Consider the following 19,575-nt stretch of genomic DNA (forward strand, 5'->3'; position numbering starts at 1 on the left):
CGCCGACGATGTAGGGGATCCTGAAGAGGACGCGCCGGAGCCCCGAGGACAGGTAAGTGATCGTCACCGGAGCACCGTAAACGGCTATCCGGTGGCAGCTGAAGCAGTCTGCTCTGCTTGATAGCCGTTTATGCGATGGCCCCGACATACAAAAGCATCTTATGTTGATGCTGCCTTCAACATGCGATGGCCTCTGAGAGGCCATCGTATGTTGAAATGATCATAGGTCGGGGTGGTCACTGTATAGGGGTCACTGACCCTGTTAACTGTGTTCAATCCATAGACTTTTAACCCTTATAGTAATGATACATTATTGAAAATTTCAGACTTGTCACCAGAACAAGAAGAACCAGATTCTGCATTTGAGGCCACACAGTACTTCTTTGAAGACATCGCACCTGAGTGTAGTCATGGTATGCCAGACATCTGTGAAAGCATGTTTGTGGTCAGGAATATGCTATACGCTTAGTTTTGTGATTGGCAGATATATGGTACCTTTGCCAGCCTTTTCTCATGACCTTAGGTGATTATGCCAGTAGACTATTATCACTAATGTTCAGTGTTCATAATAAAGATACAGTATCTCTCATAACTGAGTCCACCCCTCACATTTTTGTAAATAGTTTATTATATCTTTTCATGGGACAACACTGAAGAAATGACTCTCTACTACAATGTAAAGTAGTGAGTGCACAACCTGTATAAGGATATGTTCACACTTCATAATTCCTGCAGAATTCTGCGACTGAAATCGTACCCAGTGAACATTAACATCAGTGTGAATGGGTCTTCCACAAGACCCGTTCACATTGAGGAATTTAAGCAGCGGACAATGCCACCGTTGAAATTGTTCAGCGCAAAGAAAGAACATGTTCATTCTTTGCAGGGAAGTCCGCGAGCGCTGCACAGCTGTCAATGGTGACGGCGCAGTGCCGCACGGTTCTATCTCCAAAGTATTTTAACAGCAGCCGCCAGATGGAATCTCCGCTCGCTGAATTCTGCAAGCGGAGATTGTGCAGTGTGAACATACCCAAACAGTGTTTAATGTTGACTCCTCAAAATAAATCAACACTCAGCCATTAATGTCTAAACCTTAGCAACAAAAGTGAGTACACACCTAAGTGAAAATGTCCAAATTGGGCCCAAAGTGTTTATATTGTGCGTGGCCACCATTATTTCCCAGCACTGCCTTAAGCCTCTTGGGCATGGAGTTCACTAGAGCTTCACAGGTTGCCACTAGAGTTCTCTTCCACTCCTTCATGATGACATCACAGAACTGGTGGATGTTAGAGACCTTGTGCTCCCCCACCTTCTGTTTGAGGATGCCCCACAGATGCTCAATAGGGTTTAGGTCTGAAGACATGTTTGGCCAGTACATCACCTTTACCCTTAGCTTCTTTAGCAAGGCAGTGGTCCTCCTGGAGATGTGTATGGGGTTATTGTCATATTAGAATCCTACCTTGCGGTCCAGTCTCCCTAGGGAAGGGATCATGCTCTGCATCAGTATGTCACAGTAAGTGTTGGCATTCCTGTTTTCCTCAATAAACTGTAGCCCCCCAGTGCCCGCAGCACTCATGCAGCGCTACACCATGACACTCCTACCACCATGCTTGGCTGTAGGCAAGACACACTTGTCTTTTTACTCCTCACCTGGTTGCCGCCACACACACGCTTGACACCATCTGAAACAAATTTATCTTGGTCTCATCAGAGCACATGACTTGGTTCCAGTAATCCATGTCCTTAGTCAAAAGACAATCTCTGAATATGATTCTAAGCATGTGCACTCAACTTGTTTGGTCGACCATGGCAAAATCTGTTCTGAGTGGAACCTGTCCTGTGAAATCAATGTATGGTCTTGCTGCAGCTAAGTTTCAGGATCTTGGCAATCTTCTTATAGCCTAGGCCATCTATAAAGTTAAACTTCCAGTGACCAGTATTAGAAAGTGTGAGAGCGATAACACCAAATTTAAGACAACTGCTCCCTATTCACATTGGAGACCTTGTAACACTAACAAGTCACAGGACACTGGGAAGGAAAATGGCTAATTGAGCCCAATTTGGACACTTCCACTCAGAGGTGTACTCGCTTTTGTTGTCAAGGTTTAGGCATTAAAGGGGTACTCTTTCCCTAAGACATCTTATCCCCTATCTAAAGGATAGGGGATAAGATTTCTGATCGCAGGGGTCCCGCGGGAGTCCCGGGGGCAAGGCGTGACATCACACGGAGGCGGAGTCATGACGTCACATAGTCGTGACCCGGCAGACATTGAGGCTGCAGCGCTGCCTGCAGCTCCCACAGGTGGGTACTGCAAGCAAGATTGTGGAGGTCCCCTATCTCGTTTGGATAAGGGATAAGATGTCTTAGGGCCGTAGTACCCCTTTAAGGGGACACAACATAAAATACTGTTATACAGGCTGTGCACTCACTACTTTACATTGAAGCAGGGTTTAATTTCTTCAGTATTATCACAAGAAAATTTTTACAAAAATGTAAAACGTTTGACATACTTATGTGAGATACTGTAATATTTTTTTCTCCTGTTCCCTCTATATCAGTGTTTTCCAAAAGCAGTCCTCAAGTACCTCCAACAGGTTATGATTTGAGGATATCCCATGCAGAGAACAATTTTGATAATGCACTAACCAGAATTATATCACCTGTGAAAGACTAAGGAAATCCTGATAACATGACCTGTTGGAGGTACTTGAGGCCTTTGGGAAACCCTGATCTATATTGTGTCTTGCTAAATCCATGGTTATGGGACCTTTAAAAGAGAGCAAGAAGCTTTCCTTCATTATAAGAACATTTACAAAGGTTAAAAAGGAATCTGTCATCAGTGTCACCAGCACTAACCTCTTGATACAAGCTGGTAGTGCAGGTGACACTGGTCATAATGATACTTACCTATCCCTGATATGTAGGCCCCGTTCACTCCTTATTCTCCTCGTTCTAGTGGCAGGTTTGGAGCATGTGCTGCACCCCAGCAGCATGCTGATTTCACGGCTGCTGCTTCTTCAAGCCTGCTTCTTCATGCAGAGTAGTAGCCATGACATTAGCATTCTTCAGGAGCGCTGCCCATGCACCAAGCCTGCCGCCTAAGTAAGAGGATTGAACAGGGCCACAGATAGGGGATCGGTAAGTATGATTTTCATCAGTCTCACCTGCAATAAAAGCCTGTACCAACAGGTTAGTATCGGTGCCAGGGATGACAGATTCCCTTTAACAACAAGAGGTTAATGCTGTTCACATAGTATTTTATAACCATAACTTTCTGCTTTCTGACAGAAATGGGAAGTTTCCATAAAAATTCCTAGACAAAAATGGTGCAACATGCTGCGCTATCAGTGATATACCTGATATAACCCATTTTAAAGGGGTACCTCGGTGGAAAACTTTTTTTTTTTTTTTAAATCAACTGGTGCCAGAAAGTTAAACAGATTTGTAAATGACTTCTATTAAAAAAATCTTACCCTTTCAGTACTTTTTAGCAGCTGTATGCTGCAGAGGAAATTCTTTTCTTTTTGAATTTCTTTTTTGTCTTGTCCACAGTGCTCTCTGCTGACACCTGATGCCCATATCAGTAACTATCCAGAGCAGTAGAAAATCCCCATTGCAAACCTTTGCTGCTCTGGACAGTTCCTAACACGGGCAGCAGGTGTCAGCAGAGAGCACTGTGGACAAGACAAAAAAGAAATTCAAAAAGCATAGAAGTTCCTCTGTAGCATACAGCTGCTAAAATGTACTGGAAGGGTAAAGATTTTTTAACAGAAATAATTTACATATCTGTTTAACTTTCTGGCACCAGTTGATTTAAAAAAAAAAATGTTTTCCACCGGAGTACCCCTTTAAGCACCATTGGGGTCTATCATGCAGGGGATCCCACACTGCTATTATTTTTCTCGTTCGTGTTGCATACATTAAGTGACCTCCCTCTATACCATGCATAGGCATACTGATTTAGTAACGTAAATATGGTGCAGTTTGTGACATGTGTCGTAGACATTTTTTTTTATGTCTTTTCACTTCACTGGATAAAGGGGAGGAGCTTCTGTAAAAAAGATGTGGGGCGTAGATGTGCCACAAATGCACCAAATATGCACAAAAAACCTAAGCCAACTGATAGACTAAAACTAGACAGTGAGAAAGATGCACCAAATAGGTTGACAGACTGTTATAAATCTGGTGCATTCTTGGACTTATACAGCATTTATTTATTCCACACAAAGTATTACAGACCATAATACAGTAAACTTTAATTTGACAGCTTCAATCGGATAGGCGATGTTAAGTGTCACTTTAGTTTTCTACATCATGATCTAAGTCGGGTCTGCTATATCTTTACATTGCCCATAGGATCTCAAGCAAACAAATGTATACCACATACAGTAGTCTGTTTCTTTGCAGCATGGCAACTCTCCTTTTTCAGTACAGTTGACAAAGTAAATGCCAGCATATTCCCTTGAACTTATGCTAAAAGAATGAACTTTTTTTTGGGCATATGTCAAGTAAATGGGGCCCTATGAATGATTTTAGTGTTTGCGCTGGGAGGATTTTTACCACTTGTGCCAAATGTAGTGTACAAACCCTATGTAAACATAGCCTGAGCTTCTATGCTTGATCATGTTAGGAGCCAAAGTGTCACGGAGGCTGTGCTGAGCCGCAGGATGCATGGCTCCTCCCTCCCCCACCCTTCCCCGTCTTGATTGATGTACAGAGTATGAGTTCAGCACTGGGTCTTGTACATCAGTCTGTCAAGGTGGGGTCAGGAAGGGAGGAGACATGCATGCTGCAGCTCAGTGCTGCCTCTTTCACACCATAGCTCTGGGCATGATATAGAGCTGACAAATTACCTTTTCAAGGGGTAATCCGGTGGAAAACAATTTATTTTAAATCAACTGGTGCCAGAAAGTTATACAGATCTGTAAATTACTTTTATTAAAAATCTTAATCCTTCCAGTATTTATCAGCTGCTGTATAATACAGAGAACATTTTTTAATGTCTGTCCACAGTGCTCCCTGCTGACACCTCTGTCCATGTCAGGAACTGTCCAGAGCAGGAGCAAATCCCCATAGCAAACCTATCCTGCTGTGGACAGTTCCTGACATAGACAGAGGTGTCAGCAGAGAGCATTGTGGTCAGACCGAAAATAAATTTTAAAAGAAAAGAACTTTCTCTGTAGTAAACAGCAGCTGATAATTACTGGAAGTATTAAGATTTTTTTTTAATAGAAGTCATTTACAAATCTGTTTTAACTTTCTGGTACCAGTTGATTTAAAATAAATTGGTTTCCACTTTATATCTATGACAACGTGATATGAAAGGTGAAAGTTCCAGTTGATGTTCCCGTTCCATAAGAATTTTTTTTCCAACTGTTCTACTGTAATTAATTTCCACCAATGTTCATGGGTTTATACAGGTAGAATTAAATACAATGTAAGCTCAACAAAAGCATTGTGCACTTAGCTCCCCCTAGTGATGCCAAGGGGTAATTGCAGGAAGTTCAAAAGAAGTTCACTGCCAGGCCCCCTACCACAATGTGCTCCATTGCTGATGTGTGCCCCAAATTTTAAATTCAAGGCAGATTATTCAAATTCCAGACCTCCAAAGAAATCCAGGCCGAATAAATTCAGAACCCAGAATCAGACCTCCAACCTGACCAATCACTGCCCGTCAACTCTTCTTCACCACCTGGTGGCACCGTTCAGCATCAGGACCTTGCTCCCTAATCTGTTTGCCCCTAGAGTGACTGTATTAGTTCTCAGCTGGGAGAGAGAGGGTAATGAAAGAACTCCTGTATTGGGCTGATTTAAAGACAGAACAGGATATATAGTTCCAGGATATATAGATCTTCCTGTAGATTTGCATAAAGAAAGGTGTGAAACAGCACCGGGGACCGACCTCTGTGCCCGTGACTATCCAGGTAGCCAACCCAGAATCAATGTAGTCAAAGTTCCGAAATCACAGCACCAGCAGGTCTTGGATCTTGAAAAAACGGGATTATTTTATTTTCCTCACAGCAAATGCAACGTTTGGCCAATAGTAGCCTTTATCAAGCATTGCTAAAGGCTACTATTGCCGAAACATTGCATTTGCTGTGGGGAAAATAAAATAATCCAGTTTTTCAAGATCCATGACCTGCTGGGGCTGTAATTTCAGAAATTGGTTAAATAGTCAAGTGGACGGACCTACTTAGTGATTGACAGCCTTCAATGTATTGGTGTGTATATAGAGATAGGTGTCAAAAGTAGGACCACCCACATGACTATTTAGCCTAGAGCAGAGATTTCAATGTTATACGTTATCCTAAATCTTTAAAAAAAAATATATAAATAAATAAATGCCCAACTCAGTCCCAGTCAGAGAAAGTAAGAAAGTAGATGCGCTGCTTGCCCATCACTATCTCTTATAGTCTGCTTTCTGTAGCTGTAACACGCTGCCCTATTTGCAGTAGGAGAGTGATACACCCTATGCAGTCGCACACCCCTTTGTCGCCCCTACTTAAAGTCAGTGGGTTAGTTTCTGCTATGGCGGTAAGATATTGTTTATGATGTGCTACAGAAAGACATCTAAGAGATGTTTCTTCATTTCCTATGTTGACATTAAGTTGCTGCAATTGAGTTGAGAAGCAAGAGAAGGACAGAAGAAGGCTTTGTTGCAGTCAGTCTTAAAACAGTTAAAGGTAACACCTAGCTGTCTGTGTTGTGCTTATAGTAGAGACATATTGTGATAATTGTGATATATATACACTGTTGCAGTATTAAAATGGTGATCATTACTGAATGATTATTATATATATTTTTTTCCATTTTTTAGTTAAAAAAACAAGTCAAGATAACCGAAATTATCTCCGGATATGGGCACAGGAGAACCGCTCCAAGAAAAAAGATGCTAAAGAATTACCCAAGTTAAGCCAGGTAATGGACTGATAAACTGATGTGATATAGCTGTGTAAGTGTTGCATGCTAAATTTGTGTTTTTTTTTAACTCTAACAAGTTTTATAGAAGTAGTAGTCAGGGGCATAGCCCTACACTTTATAGGTAACTCTCAGAGTTAGGTAAACAGTGTAGCTCTTGGGGCTACACTGTTTGCACAAGTCCTATTAAAGTCAATGAGAGTTAAAGGGGTACTCCGTCCCTAGACCTCTTATCCCCTATCCAAAGGATAGGGGATAAGATGTCAGATCGCCTGGGTCCCGCTGCTGGGGACCCCCGGGATCCCTGCTGCGGCACTGCGCTATCATTACTGCACAGAGCGAGTTCGCTCTGTGTGTAATGACGGGCGATACAGGGGACGGAGCAGCGTGATGTCATGTCTCCGCCCCTCGTGACATCACGGCCCGTCCCCTTATTGCAAGTCTATGGCGGGGGCGTGACCACCGTCACACCCCCTCACATAGACTTTTATTGAGGGGGGCGGGCCGTGACATCATGAGGGGCGGAGCCGTGACTTAACGATTCTCCGGCCCCTGTATTGCCCGTCATTACATGCAGAGCGAACTCGCTCTGTGCAGTAATGATAGCGCGGTGCCGCAGCGGCGATCCCGGGGGTTCCCAGCAGGGGATAAGATGTCTAGGGGCGGAGTACCCCTTTAAGCAAATTGTGTAACTTACCTGCCTGCTTCCTGACTACCAGCGGCCACAAAAAAGCTGGAGGTGGCCGGGAAGAAGGTAACCTGAGATGAGAAAACCCATTTTACTTAAATAAACTCTGTTCTAGCAAAGTTTGGTTACTTTGGGTGAAATTTTGTCTGTTTGTTTTAGGGGCAGTTTATTGAATTATGTAAGACCATGTACAATATGTTTAGTGAGGATCCAAGAGAACAAGAACTCTACCATGCAACAGCAGCAGTTACGAGCTTACTGCTTGAGATCGGTGAGGTGGGCAAACTCTTCAATTTGCAACCTCCAGAAGAAACTACAAGCCACAGAAACAAGGAAACTGCAAGTAGGGTCCAGGAGAAGAAGCCCATTCAAACCTACCATTATGGACAGCCAGATGCTTTCTCCACCAACCTTGTTTCCAGTCACAATACAGACAACACAGAAGAAATTCACTCTGACCAAATGGAGGAGGTCAAGCTTGAGGACTCTTCTCCAAGAGACAATGGGGCCTGCTCATCTATGCTCATATCAGATGATGAGACAAGAGACGATAGTTCAATGTCTTCTTACTCTGTGCTAAGTGCCGGGTCCCATGAAGATGATAAACTGCAATGTGAAGATATTGGTGATGACACCATCCTCGTACGCAGTCACCGCCAAGCTTCTTTGCCTGTCAGTACTAGTCTGGACCAAGATTGGGCTGTTACATTTGAGCAGTTCCTTGCTTCTCTCTTGACAGAGCCAGCTCTAGTCAGATACTTTGAAAAACCGGTGTCCATGATGGCTAGAATCACTAATGCTAAAAATGTCAGAATGGTGGGCAAAGCTTTCCCTTCTACGAGTGACTATGACATTGCTACCATCTCTGGATGAAGAACACTAGGGTAAATGTAAACAATATTCAACCATCCTTGTTTTTTCGTTCAGTAGAGACTGAAACCCATCAATTCATTTAGAAGAGATAAACTTGTTTTAATATTTTAGTCCAAAACGGCACAATTTACAAATGGTCATGTGAAGATGTTACAGATTTTAACCCAACATTTTCCCTAGGAAGCACCCTTTATATAGGCATGAGTACAAACTATTTTACATAACAAATTAGAAGTTTTAGACTACTTAAAGGAGTATTCCGGGGTTAACTAATTTTTAACTATCCTGCCCATTATGAATAATTATGCTAGTTCTACATTTACTTGCTATACCGCTCTGCTGTGGATCATCCTCTTTTTCTTCATTACATGGTCTCCCCAGGTCTAGCGTTTCCTTTCAGGTCCTGATGACGTTCATCTCACAATCTTTTGTGGCTCGAGGCGGCAGCTGGTGATGTTTGCGGTCCATCTGTACTTCCCGTTGTGTATGTCAGGACATACAGATGGACCACAAACGTCATCAGGGGGCTGGCTTGTTAGGAAATACAAGAAATAGCCAAGCCCCTGATACAAGCTGCCGCATCCAGCCACAAAGGATTGTGAGACGAACGTCATCCATACCTGAAAGGAAACGGTAGACCTGGGGGGACCATATAAAGAAGATAAAGTAGACGATCCACAGCAGAGCCGTATAGCAAGTAAATGTAGAACTAGCATAATTATTCATAATGGGCAGGATATTTAAAAGTTAGTTAACCCCGGAATACCCCTTTAAGTGCACATAAACCTAACCAGATAATGTAACTTTATGACCTCTATACGTCATGACTATATTGTACTATAGACAGCATATGGTAAAATGCTATAATATCATCTTTGAGTAAAATATTGCATTCTGTGTCTTTTAATAACTCCTGTAAATAAGTTATGTGAACTTTGAGAAATCCATATATATATATATATATATATATATATATATATATATATATATATATATATAGTGGAAATGCATAGCCACTTTATTAGACAGTATCCCAACCCCCGTCAAAGCCAGTTTTTGCTGTCCTTCGAGCACCTGCACTTTGAATTCCTGCTTCTTTATAAGATAAATTGCCAGTTTTACTTTGCTATCATCAATGTGTATTTAATTTAGCAGTTTTTTTGCCCTCCATTAGTTAACAATGTTTCATGGTGCTGCTCCAGACAGAAGTGTATTTGGTCGTATGACCACACGTAAGACAAGTGTTGCAAGTCTGTGCTGGGCCCTCAGAGATGAAGGTTGTTTAGTTGTGGAAAGATGCGGAGTGCCCAAAGTTTCCCTCCCAATACTTTATTTTGTAATGTGTATCAATGCATTTTATGTGTATATATTTTTTTTTTATTTGGAAAGTCTTATTTTTTTAAGCTATTTTTAATTTTTGGGTAATTATTGTGTGTATATATAAATATAAATATATTGAACCCCTAGATGTTAAGAATAATGTAATAATAAACCAATGCTGCTGTATTGTTCTGCTGTTTACAGGAAATAAAGGGTTCATTGAGAAAATAGTTTGTCATTCATGTTTCCCCCCCAGGAAAGCGCCACTTTTGTGCATCTATTTTGTCTGTCTTAAAGGGGTACTCCGGTGAAAACCTTTTTTCTTTTAAATCAACTAGTGGCAGAAAGTTAAACATATTTGTAAATTACTTCTATTAAAAAATCTTAATCCTTCCTGTACTTATTAGCTGCTGAATAATACAGAGGAAATTCTTTTCTTTTTGGAATGCTCTCTGATGACATCACGACCACAGTTCTCTCTGCTAACGCTATTATAATAATAATAACGCTTTATTTATTGTTGTCCTTAGTGGGATTTGAACCAAAGTCCCCAGCACTGCAAGGCAGCAGTGCTAACCACTGAGCCACCATGCTGCCCTTAGCATACATCTGCTATACATCTGCTATGCATCTGCTATGAATCTGCTATTCATGGTTGCTATAATGGACAGAGATGTCAGCAGAGAGCACTGTGTTCGTGATGTCATCAGTGTTCCAAAAAGAAAGGAATTTCCTCTGTAGCATTCAGCAGCTAATAAGTACTGGAAGGATTAAGATTTTTTAATCTGTCTGCGCCAGATTTTGCACCAGAACTGAAAAAACCAGACTAACTCTCCTTTTTGCTAAGAAAACCCCGAAAAAGGGGCATGGCCACCAGGGGAAAGGGGCGTGGTCTCCAAAAAGGGGCATGTGCCCGACATTTTCACAAAAACCCAACATATTTACTAAGGTTTCCACATAAAATGAGGTGGATTTGAGCTGAGGAAAACCAGACAGATCAGAGCATGTGTAAAAAAAGGAAAGTGTAGGGAAAGTGGAAAATGTAGGGAAAGCTTAGTAAATACCTTGGAAAATAAATTGTAGGGAATGAAAACCCACAAAAAAACCTACACAACACTCTTAGTAAATGAGGGCCAATATGTCCATATAGAATTCATATATTGGATCTTTAGATTAAAACAATCCTGCATCCTAAGACCCCAAGATCAAATATTTTGTTCAAGGTACATTGCAATTTAAAGCAGTTTTGCGCCTATTTAAATGAACAATAACATGTTACTCTGTTAAAGGGTTTATCCTGTGATGTAATTTTATTCTGAAAAGTGGGCAAGCTGTATATATAAAAAAAAATAATAATAAAAAAGTAAAATACTTAACTGCCACAATCTCCCAGCGCTGCCGTTCCATCGGTACCTGGTCCATGCTGCTCCTCACTTCCTGGTCTCCATCTCAACATGAGGAAGTGGGGTTAGGGGGGTAGTACCTATCAAAGGACATACCTAGCAACTGATTGACAGAGACTACCCTCTTGGGGGGGGGGGGGGGGTGAGCTTCCTACCATCAAAATATTAGTGCAATCGAAAACTCTTTCACCCTTTCACTTTCTTTACATTTTGCAATTTTGCAGCCTTTAGCTAAATATTAACAAGACTTAACCCCTTAAGGACTCAGCCCTTTTTTGCACATCTGACCACTGTCACTTTATGCATTAATAACTCTGGGATGCTTTTACCGATTATTCTAATTCCGAGATTGTTTTTTCGTGACATATTCTACTTTAACACAGTGGTAAACTTATGTCGTTACTTGCATCCTTTTTTGGTGAAAAATCCCAAAATTTAATGAAAATTTCAAATTTTTCTAACTTTGAAACTCTCTGCTTGTAAGGAAAATGGATATTCCAAATACATTTATATATTGATTCACATATACAATATGTCTACTTTATATTTGCATCATAAAGTTGACATGTTTTTACTTTTGGAAGACATCAGAGGTGAAGGAGAAAATTCACTCTCATGTTCTTGTAGACCCAGTTTTTTAAATTTTACAAGGGGTAAAAGGAGAAAAAGCCCCCCCAAATTTGTAACCCAATTTCTCTCGAGTAAGGAAATACCTCATATGTGGATTTCAAGTGCTCTGTGGGTGCACTACAAGGCTCAGAAGGGAAGGAGCGACAATGGGATTTTGGAGAGTGAGTTTTTTCTGAAAGGGCTTTTGGGGGGCATGTCACATTTAGGAAGCCAGAACAGCAAAAAAAAAAAAAAAAAAAAAAAAACATGGCATACTATTTTGTAGACTACACCCCTCAAGAAACATAACAAGAAGTAGAGTGAGCCTTAACACCCCACAGGTGTTTGACGACTTTTTGTTAATGTCAGATGTGTAAATTAATTTATTTTTTTCACAAAAATGCTGTTTTTCCCCCAAGTTTTACATTTTTACAGGGGGTTATAGGAGAAAATTCCCCCCAAAATTTGTAACCCAATCTCTTCTGAGTATGGAAATACCCCATGTGTAGGGGACAGCAACAAAAAAACTACATGGCATACTACAAAAAAAAACACATGGCATACTATTTTGGAAACTACACCCCTCAAGGAACGTAACAATGGGTACAGTGAGCCTTAACACCCCCACAGGTGCTTGACAAATTTCCGCTAAAGTTGCACGTGAAATTGAAAATTTTTAATTTTTTTTCACTAAAATGCTGGTGATACCCCAAATTTTTTCATTTTCACAAGGGGTAATTGGAGAAAAAGCCTCCCAGAATGTGTAACCCCATTTCTTCTGAGTATGGAAATACCCCATATGTGGATGTAAAGTGCTCTGCAGGCGAACTACAATGCTCAGAAGAGAAGGAGCACCATTGGGCTTTTGGTGAGAGAATTTGGTTAGAATAGAAATGGGAGGCCATGTGCGTTTACAAACCCCCCGGTGGTGCCAGAACAGTGGACCCCTTCACATGTGACCCCATTTTGGAAACTACACCCCTCACAGAATTTTATAAGGGGCGCAGTGAACATTTACACCCCACTGACGTTTGACAGATCTTTGGAACAGTGGGCTGTGCAAATGAAAAATAAAATTTTTCATTTTCACAGACCACTGTTCCAAAAATCTGCCAGACACCTGTGGGGTGTAAATGCTCACTGTACCCCTTATTACATTCCGTGAGGAGTATAGTTTCTAAAATGGGGTCACATGTGGGGGGGGGTCCATTGTTCTGGCACTATGGGGGCTTTGTAAACACACGACCTTCAATTTCGGACACATTCTCTTGCCAAAAGCCGAATGGCGCTCCTTCTCTTCCGAGCATTGTAGTGCGCACGCAGATCACTTTACATCCACATATGGGGTATGTTCTTACTCAGAAGAAATGGGGCTACACATTTTTCCTATTCTCCCTTGTGAAAATGAAAAATGTAGGGTAACACCGGCATTTTAGTGAAAAAAAATATTTTTTTTTCATTTTTACATCCAACTTTAACCCCTTGTTACATTCCGTGAGGGGTGTAGATTCCAAAATGGGGTCACATCCAGGTATTTATTGTCTTATTATCTCAGAACCGCTGTAAAATCAGCCACCCCTGTGCAAATCACCAATTTTAGGCCTCAAATGTACATGGTGCGCTCTCACTCCTGAGCCCTGTTGTGCGTCCGCAGAGCATTTTACGCCCACATATGGGGTATTTCCATACTCGGGAGAAATTCGTTACAAATTTTGGGGCAACACCAGCCTGTTAGTGTAAAAATATTTTTTTTTACACTAACATGCTGGTGTAGACCCCAACTTTTCCTTTTCATAAGGGGAAAAAGGAGAAAAAGCCCCCAAAATTTGTAACGCATTTTCTCCCGAGTACGGAGATACCCCATATGTGGCCCTAAACTGTTTCCTTGAAATACGACAGGGCTCCGAAGTGAGAGCACCATGCACATTTGAGGCCTAAATTGGGGATTTGAATTTGCCACAAAAATACCCTACGGCAGTGTTTCCCAAACAGGGTGTCTCCAGCTGTTGCAAAACTCCCAGCATGCCTTGACAGTCAGTGGCTGTCCGTCAATACTGCGAGTTGTTGTTTTTCAACAGCTGGAGGCTCCGTTTTGGAAACAGTGCTGTACAAAACTTTTTTTTTTATTTATTGGGGGGGACTGAGTAGGGTATATGTAGTGCTTTACTTTTTATTTTGTGTAGTGTAGTGTTTTTAGGGTACATTCACATGGGCGGGTTTACAGTGAGTTTCTTGCTGGGAGTTTGAGCTGCGGCGGAAAATTTGCCGCATCTCAAACTCGCAGCCGGAAACCCCCCATCATGCCCACACATCCTTTATCTGTAGTTGTGGTTTAGAGAAAGCTGAAGGCTGTAGTGGTGCAATGGTGATCTCCTATACCGGATACCAACACACTTTACGGCAGGTATCCAGTATGCTGCAAAATACAGAGTAGCCTTTCTGCATGAAGACAGATGACCCCTAGTGGCGGCTATTAAAATGTTTTAGTAAAATTTACATATATATTTTTTTTAAATAAATGTATATTTAAAAGAGTTATCTTATCAGTAGTACTACAAAATATAAAAAGTTTTTCATAATGACAGTGCCTATTTAAGTTTTCCCCCCATCAATCTGCACTCAAAATGTGCAAGATATATGTTACATATTTTTTGCCACGTTTTCCCCCTAAATGTACTAACCTATTTTTCGTGTTTTTATGTCTTCTGAGATCAGTGTATGCAGAGGACTTCTTCAGATTTGGTGGACTACATCATTGACCCTCGTTTTTTTAGTTAAATATTAGTAAAATGGTTAATGAGGACATGGGAGGGAGTGTTTTTTGGAGTAAAAGTTTTTAAAACGTGTTGTGTTGTTGTTTTTTCAATTTACTTTACGGGCTAAGTAGTGGAAGCTGTCTTATAGACGGAATCCATTACTAAGCCGGGGCTTAGCATTAGCCCCAATAACCGCTAGCGCTAACCCCCAATTATTACGCCGGTACCCACCACCACAGGGAAAATACAGGTAACCCCATATGTTTTTTGCATAAATAATTATTTTAAAAAAGTGTGTGGTTCCCTGTATTTTTATTCTCAGTCAAATACCAACCAAGCAGCAACAGCCTGACGTTACCAGGGTGGGCGAGGACCATTGTTACCAGTCCTACCCAGCCTAAATAACGCCAGCCTGTTACCGCCTAGGCCCAGGAGCGCCATTTTTAAAGCTCCGGGCCTGTTGGTATCAGCTTTTCCTGACACCCCTGTAACGGTGGATACCGGGGTAATAATTGGGGGTTAGTGCTAGCTGTTGTTGGGGCTAATGCTAAGCCCTTGCTTTGTAATGGACTCCATCTATAGGACAGCTTCCACTACTATGCCTGTAAATTAAATAAAAATTTAAAAAAACACAACACGTTTTAAAAACTTGTATTCAAAAAAACACTCCCCCACAAGCCCTCGTCAACCATTTTATTAATAGTAAAAAAAATGCAAGTCATCATCGTAGTCCACCTTATCTACCTAATGATGTACTTACCTATTTACACAGTTCACATAAATCAGTCAATAGCAATTTGTACCATTTGCTTTTGGACATCGCACTACCGAACGATTGTCTAACATGGAGCACCCAATGTGTGCACAGTACCTTATGCCAAATCCATGGGCTGTAAAGGGTGGTGACTGACTTTTGGTACACTAACTACAGAAGTCATGTACCTCTCCTTGAGACCCTGCACTAAAGGAACAATATGCCATATTTTGCCTTCTGTTACACACTAACACTTTAGGAATACTTTACATTACAAAATGTGTAAATGAAATGTGGGGTATGTAACTTTTTCAACAAGTTATTCTTAATGGACAAAAACCTAAATAAAAGTATTGTAAAATCTATGCAGTGCATGGTTTTTAAATGTTTTCTATACAGATTGGCTAATTTTCTTGTATCATTAAATATGTTTGTAGGAATGCTTTTACGTAAATCGTGGTCTGTGAACTCATTATCGGAGTTCATTGGACTTCGTTTAAGGTGAAGTGATGCAAGCTGCATGGCAGCTATTTGAATTGCATAGGAAATGTTTGCATAGTTTGACTTTACATTCTTAATAAGCAAGTGGTGCAGACTAGAGATGAGCGAACTTACAGTAAATTCGATTCGTCACGAACTTCTCGGCTCGGCAGTTGATGACTTTTCCTGCATAAATTAGTTCAGCTTTCAGGTGCTCCGGTGGGCTGGAAAAGGTGGATACAGTCCTAGGAGACTCTTTCCTAGGAATGTATCCACCTTTTCCAGCCCACCGGAGCACCTGAAAGCTGAACTAATTTATGCAGGATAAGTCATCAACTGCCGAGCCAAGAAGTTCGTGATGAATCGAATTTACTGTAAGTTCGCTCATCTCTAGTGCAGACCTTATAGCGGTACAGTATAGGCCTAATGTGGAAGCCCTATTACAGAATTGTGCAAAATGTAATCTGTCGCCAAGAAAACTGACTATTGAAAACTGTAAATATAATGAAAACATTATTATAAAACAAACAACGCTTTAAGGACCAACTACAAACGCATATGCATTTAGAACGACCAGAACATAGCTAGCAGACTACGTCTAGGCCATTAGATTCTATGGGACCAATGTCTGCCCACAATTATACACTGCTCAGAACAATAAAGGGAATCACTATAATGGAAACCATATATAAATGTTATATCATATTACCGTTATACACTGCTCAAAAAAATAAAGGGAACACTTAAACACAATGTAAATCCAAGTCAATCACACTTCTGTGAAATCACACCGTCCACTCAGGAAGCAACACTGATTGACAATCAACTTCACATGCTGTTGTGCAAATAGAACAGATAACAGGTAGAAATTATCGGCAATTAGCAAGACACCCCCAATAAAGGCGTGGTTCTGCAGGTTGTGACCACAGACCACTTCTCGGTTCCTATGCTTCCTGGCTGCTGTTTTGGTCACTTTTGAATGCTGGCGGTGCTTTCACTCTAGTGGTAGCGTGAGACGGAGTCTACAACCCACACAAGTGGCTCAGGTAGTGCAGCTCATCCAGGATGGCACATCAATGCGAGCTGTGACAATAAGGTTTACTGTGTCTGTCAGCGTAGTGTCCAGAGCGTGGAGGCGCTACCAGGAGACAGGCCAGTACATCAGGAGACGTGGAGGAGGCCATAAGAGGGCAACAACCCAGCAACAGAACCGCTACCTCCGCCTTTGTGCAAGGAGGAGCACTGCCAGAGCCCTGCAAAATGACCTCCAGCAGGCCACAAATGTGCATGTGTCCACTCAAATGGTCAGACACAGACTCCATGAGGGTGGTTTGAGGGCTGGACGTCCACAGGTGGGGGTTGTGCTTACAGCCCAACACCGTTCAGGACATTTGGCATTTGCCAGAGAACACCAAGATTGGCAAATTTGGCCCTGTGCTCTTCACAGATGAAAGCAGATTCACACTGAGCACATGTGACAAACATGTCAGAGGCTGGAGATGCCGTGGAGCACGTTCGCCTGCCTGCAACATCCTCCAGCTTGACCGGTTTAGCAGTGGGTCAGTAATGGTGTGGGGTGGCATTCCTTTGGGGGGCCACACAGCCCTCTATCTGCTTGCCAGAGGTAGCTTGACTGCCATTAGGTACCAAGATGAGATCCTCAGACCCCTTGTGAGACCATATGCTGGTGCGGTTGGCCCTGGGTTCCTATTAATGCAAGACAATGTTAGACCTCATGTGGCTGGAGTGTGTCAGCAGTTCCTGCAAGAGAAAGGCATTGATCCTATGCACTGGCCCGCCCGTTCCCCAGACCTAAATCCAATTGAGCACATCTGGGACATCATGTCTCCCTCCATCCACCAATGTCACGTTGCACCACAGACTGTCCAGGAGTTGGCGGATGCTTTAGTCCAGGTCTGGGAGGACATCCCTCAGGAGACCATCCGCCACCTCATTAGGAGCATGCCCTGGCATTGTAGGGAGGTTATACGGGCATGTGGAGGCCACACACACTACTGAGCCTAATTTTGACTTGTTTTAAGGACATTACATCAAAGTTGGATCAGCCTGTAGTGTGGTTTTCCACTTTAATTTTGAGTGTGACTCCATATCCAGACCTCCATAGGTTGATAAATTTGATTCCATTGATAATTTTTGTGTGATTTTGTTGTCAGCACATTCAACTATGTAAAGAGGAAAGTATTTCATACGATTAGTTCATTCATTCAGATCTAGGATGTGTTCTCTTTAGTTTTTTTGAGCAGTGTACATTGACATCCTATTTTGATGGGATGCTGATATATACACACATACATGCCACAAAAGGCACAAATGTCATGTGAATGCATCCTAAGCAGGGTCATTTTTGTCCTTATGGGCTATTTGGATAATGTTGACATGGATAGGTTATTGAATGATAGAAACACCTGATATCTTGTTCAATTTAGTCAGTTACTCTTGGAAACAAAACAGATGGGCTGAATAACAGATGATTAGTATAAATTAAAAATATAAGGGATTTTTGTTGGATTTGCCTGGTCATTTCAAGATAGCTACTGCAAGTTTAAAGGTGTTAGTCTAAGATAAATAAAAAAAAAATGATAGCATGCTAGGGTAATAAAATAACATATTCACTATACCCAAGTGTTCTGCTTTCTGAGTCCAGTGATATCGCTGAAGTCCTCTGCACTGCCTTTGTTTACTTCCCTGGATGACGCACTCTCCCTGCTCTCCTGATGACTTTCCAACCACACAGGAGCCAATCACTGGCCTCAGCAGTATACTGCACCAGACTTATGAGCACAGTGATTGGCTGCAGTGTGTGAGGAACATAATCAGAAGAGCATTGGTGGCTCCATGGATTATGTTCTGTATGTCTGCTAGCTAAAAGGCAGCAATATATTAATGCTCTACTTTTCTTATATCCTGTATAGTAAAAGATATGTTAAATGAGCCCGTCCAGCCACCTTACTAGTAGTGTTGCAGTACGGGCATCTGTTCTATTGTTATAGTTGGGACTGCAATCACGCTTTCTAGTGCTAGAGAGTAACATTATTTCTGCCTTAGGGTCTGATAAGGCATCAGTTAGTCCTATTACATTATAAATGGACTTATATCAACCTAGATAGGTGTTGGATTCTTAATTCATGATATACAGCAATTTGCTGTTTAGTTATCATATTAAAATATTGGAAATGAAAGGAAAAGTTTAATGTTAAGGTGTTCACATACATTACTTGGTCATATAAGATGATATCATGGAATTACTGGGTTTTTACTTTGTATATAATTTTGCACAGATGCTCAATGTCATTTAGGTACTGTATTTTCCACTCCAAAGGCTATCCCATATCCATAGGGGATAGGGGACCGCAACTGATCCAGAGAATGGAGGAAATTGTTCCCTGAATAAATGGTGCACACTGCACTTAGTAAAATGGTGAGCATTAATTTTTTTTAAAATTATTATTCGTAGGGCTTCCAAACATTGCAGAGCTTAGTGATATCTTCTGGAACTTTTGGCATTGGGAGTACCCCTTTAAATAGAGATTTTATTTAGTATAATGGTATGTTCACACTACGGATTTGTAGCTGAATCTCCGCTCTTGGAATTCAGCGAGCAGAGACTCAGCCTGGCAGCCAGCGGTGGCGATAGGACCGCGCGGCACTGAGCCGTCACCATTGATGTCTATGCAGTGCTCGCGGACTTCCACGTAAAGAATGAACATGTTCTTTCTTTGCGCGGAACAATTTCAGTGGCGGAATTGTCCGCC

At 41.5% G+C, this 19,575-nt stretch overlaps 1 protein-coding gene across 3 annotated transcripts in view; it reads left to right on the forward strand.

The window, feature by feature from the left end:
• The window catches only part of TBC1D9 (TBC1 domain family member 9), a 70,176-nt gene extending 61,394 nt beyond the window's left edge, over window positions 1-8,782 (forward strand). For 2 of the 3 annotated variants that reach the window (XM_056562920.1, XM_056562922.1), the window contains 4 exons: window positions 327-413; window positions 6,610-6,684; window positions 6,819-6,919; window positions 7,767-8,782. In XM_056562920.1, the coding sequence (XP_056418895.1) occupies window positions 327-413; window positions 6,610-6,684; window positions 6,819-6,919; window positions 7,767-8,480 (977 nt within the window). In that variant the 3' untranslated portion in view covers window positions 8,481-8,782. The remainder of the gene's footprint in view (window positions 1-326; window positions 414-6,609; window positions 6,685-6,818; window positions 6,920-7,766) is intronic. The other variant, XM_056562921.1, reaches the window with a different exon arrangement.
• Window positions 8,783-19,575: the final 10,793 nt, after the last annotated feature.

This window comes from Hyla sarda, chromosome 1, assembly GCF_029499605.1.
Source record: "Hyla sarda isolate aHylSar1 chromosome 1, aHylSar1.hap1, whole genome shotgun sequence".
NCBI classification, from domain to species: Eukaryota; Metazoa; Chordata; class Amphibia; order Anura; family Hylidae; genus Hyla; species Hyla sarda.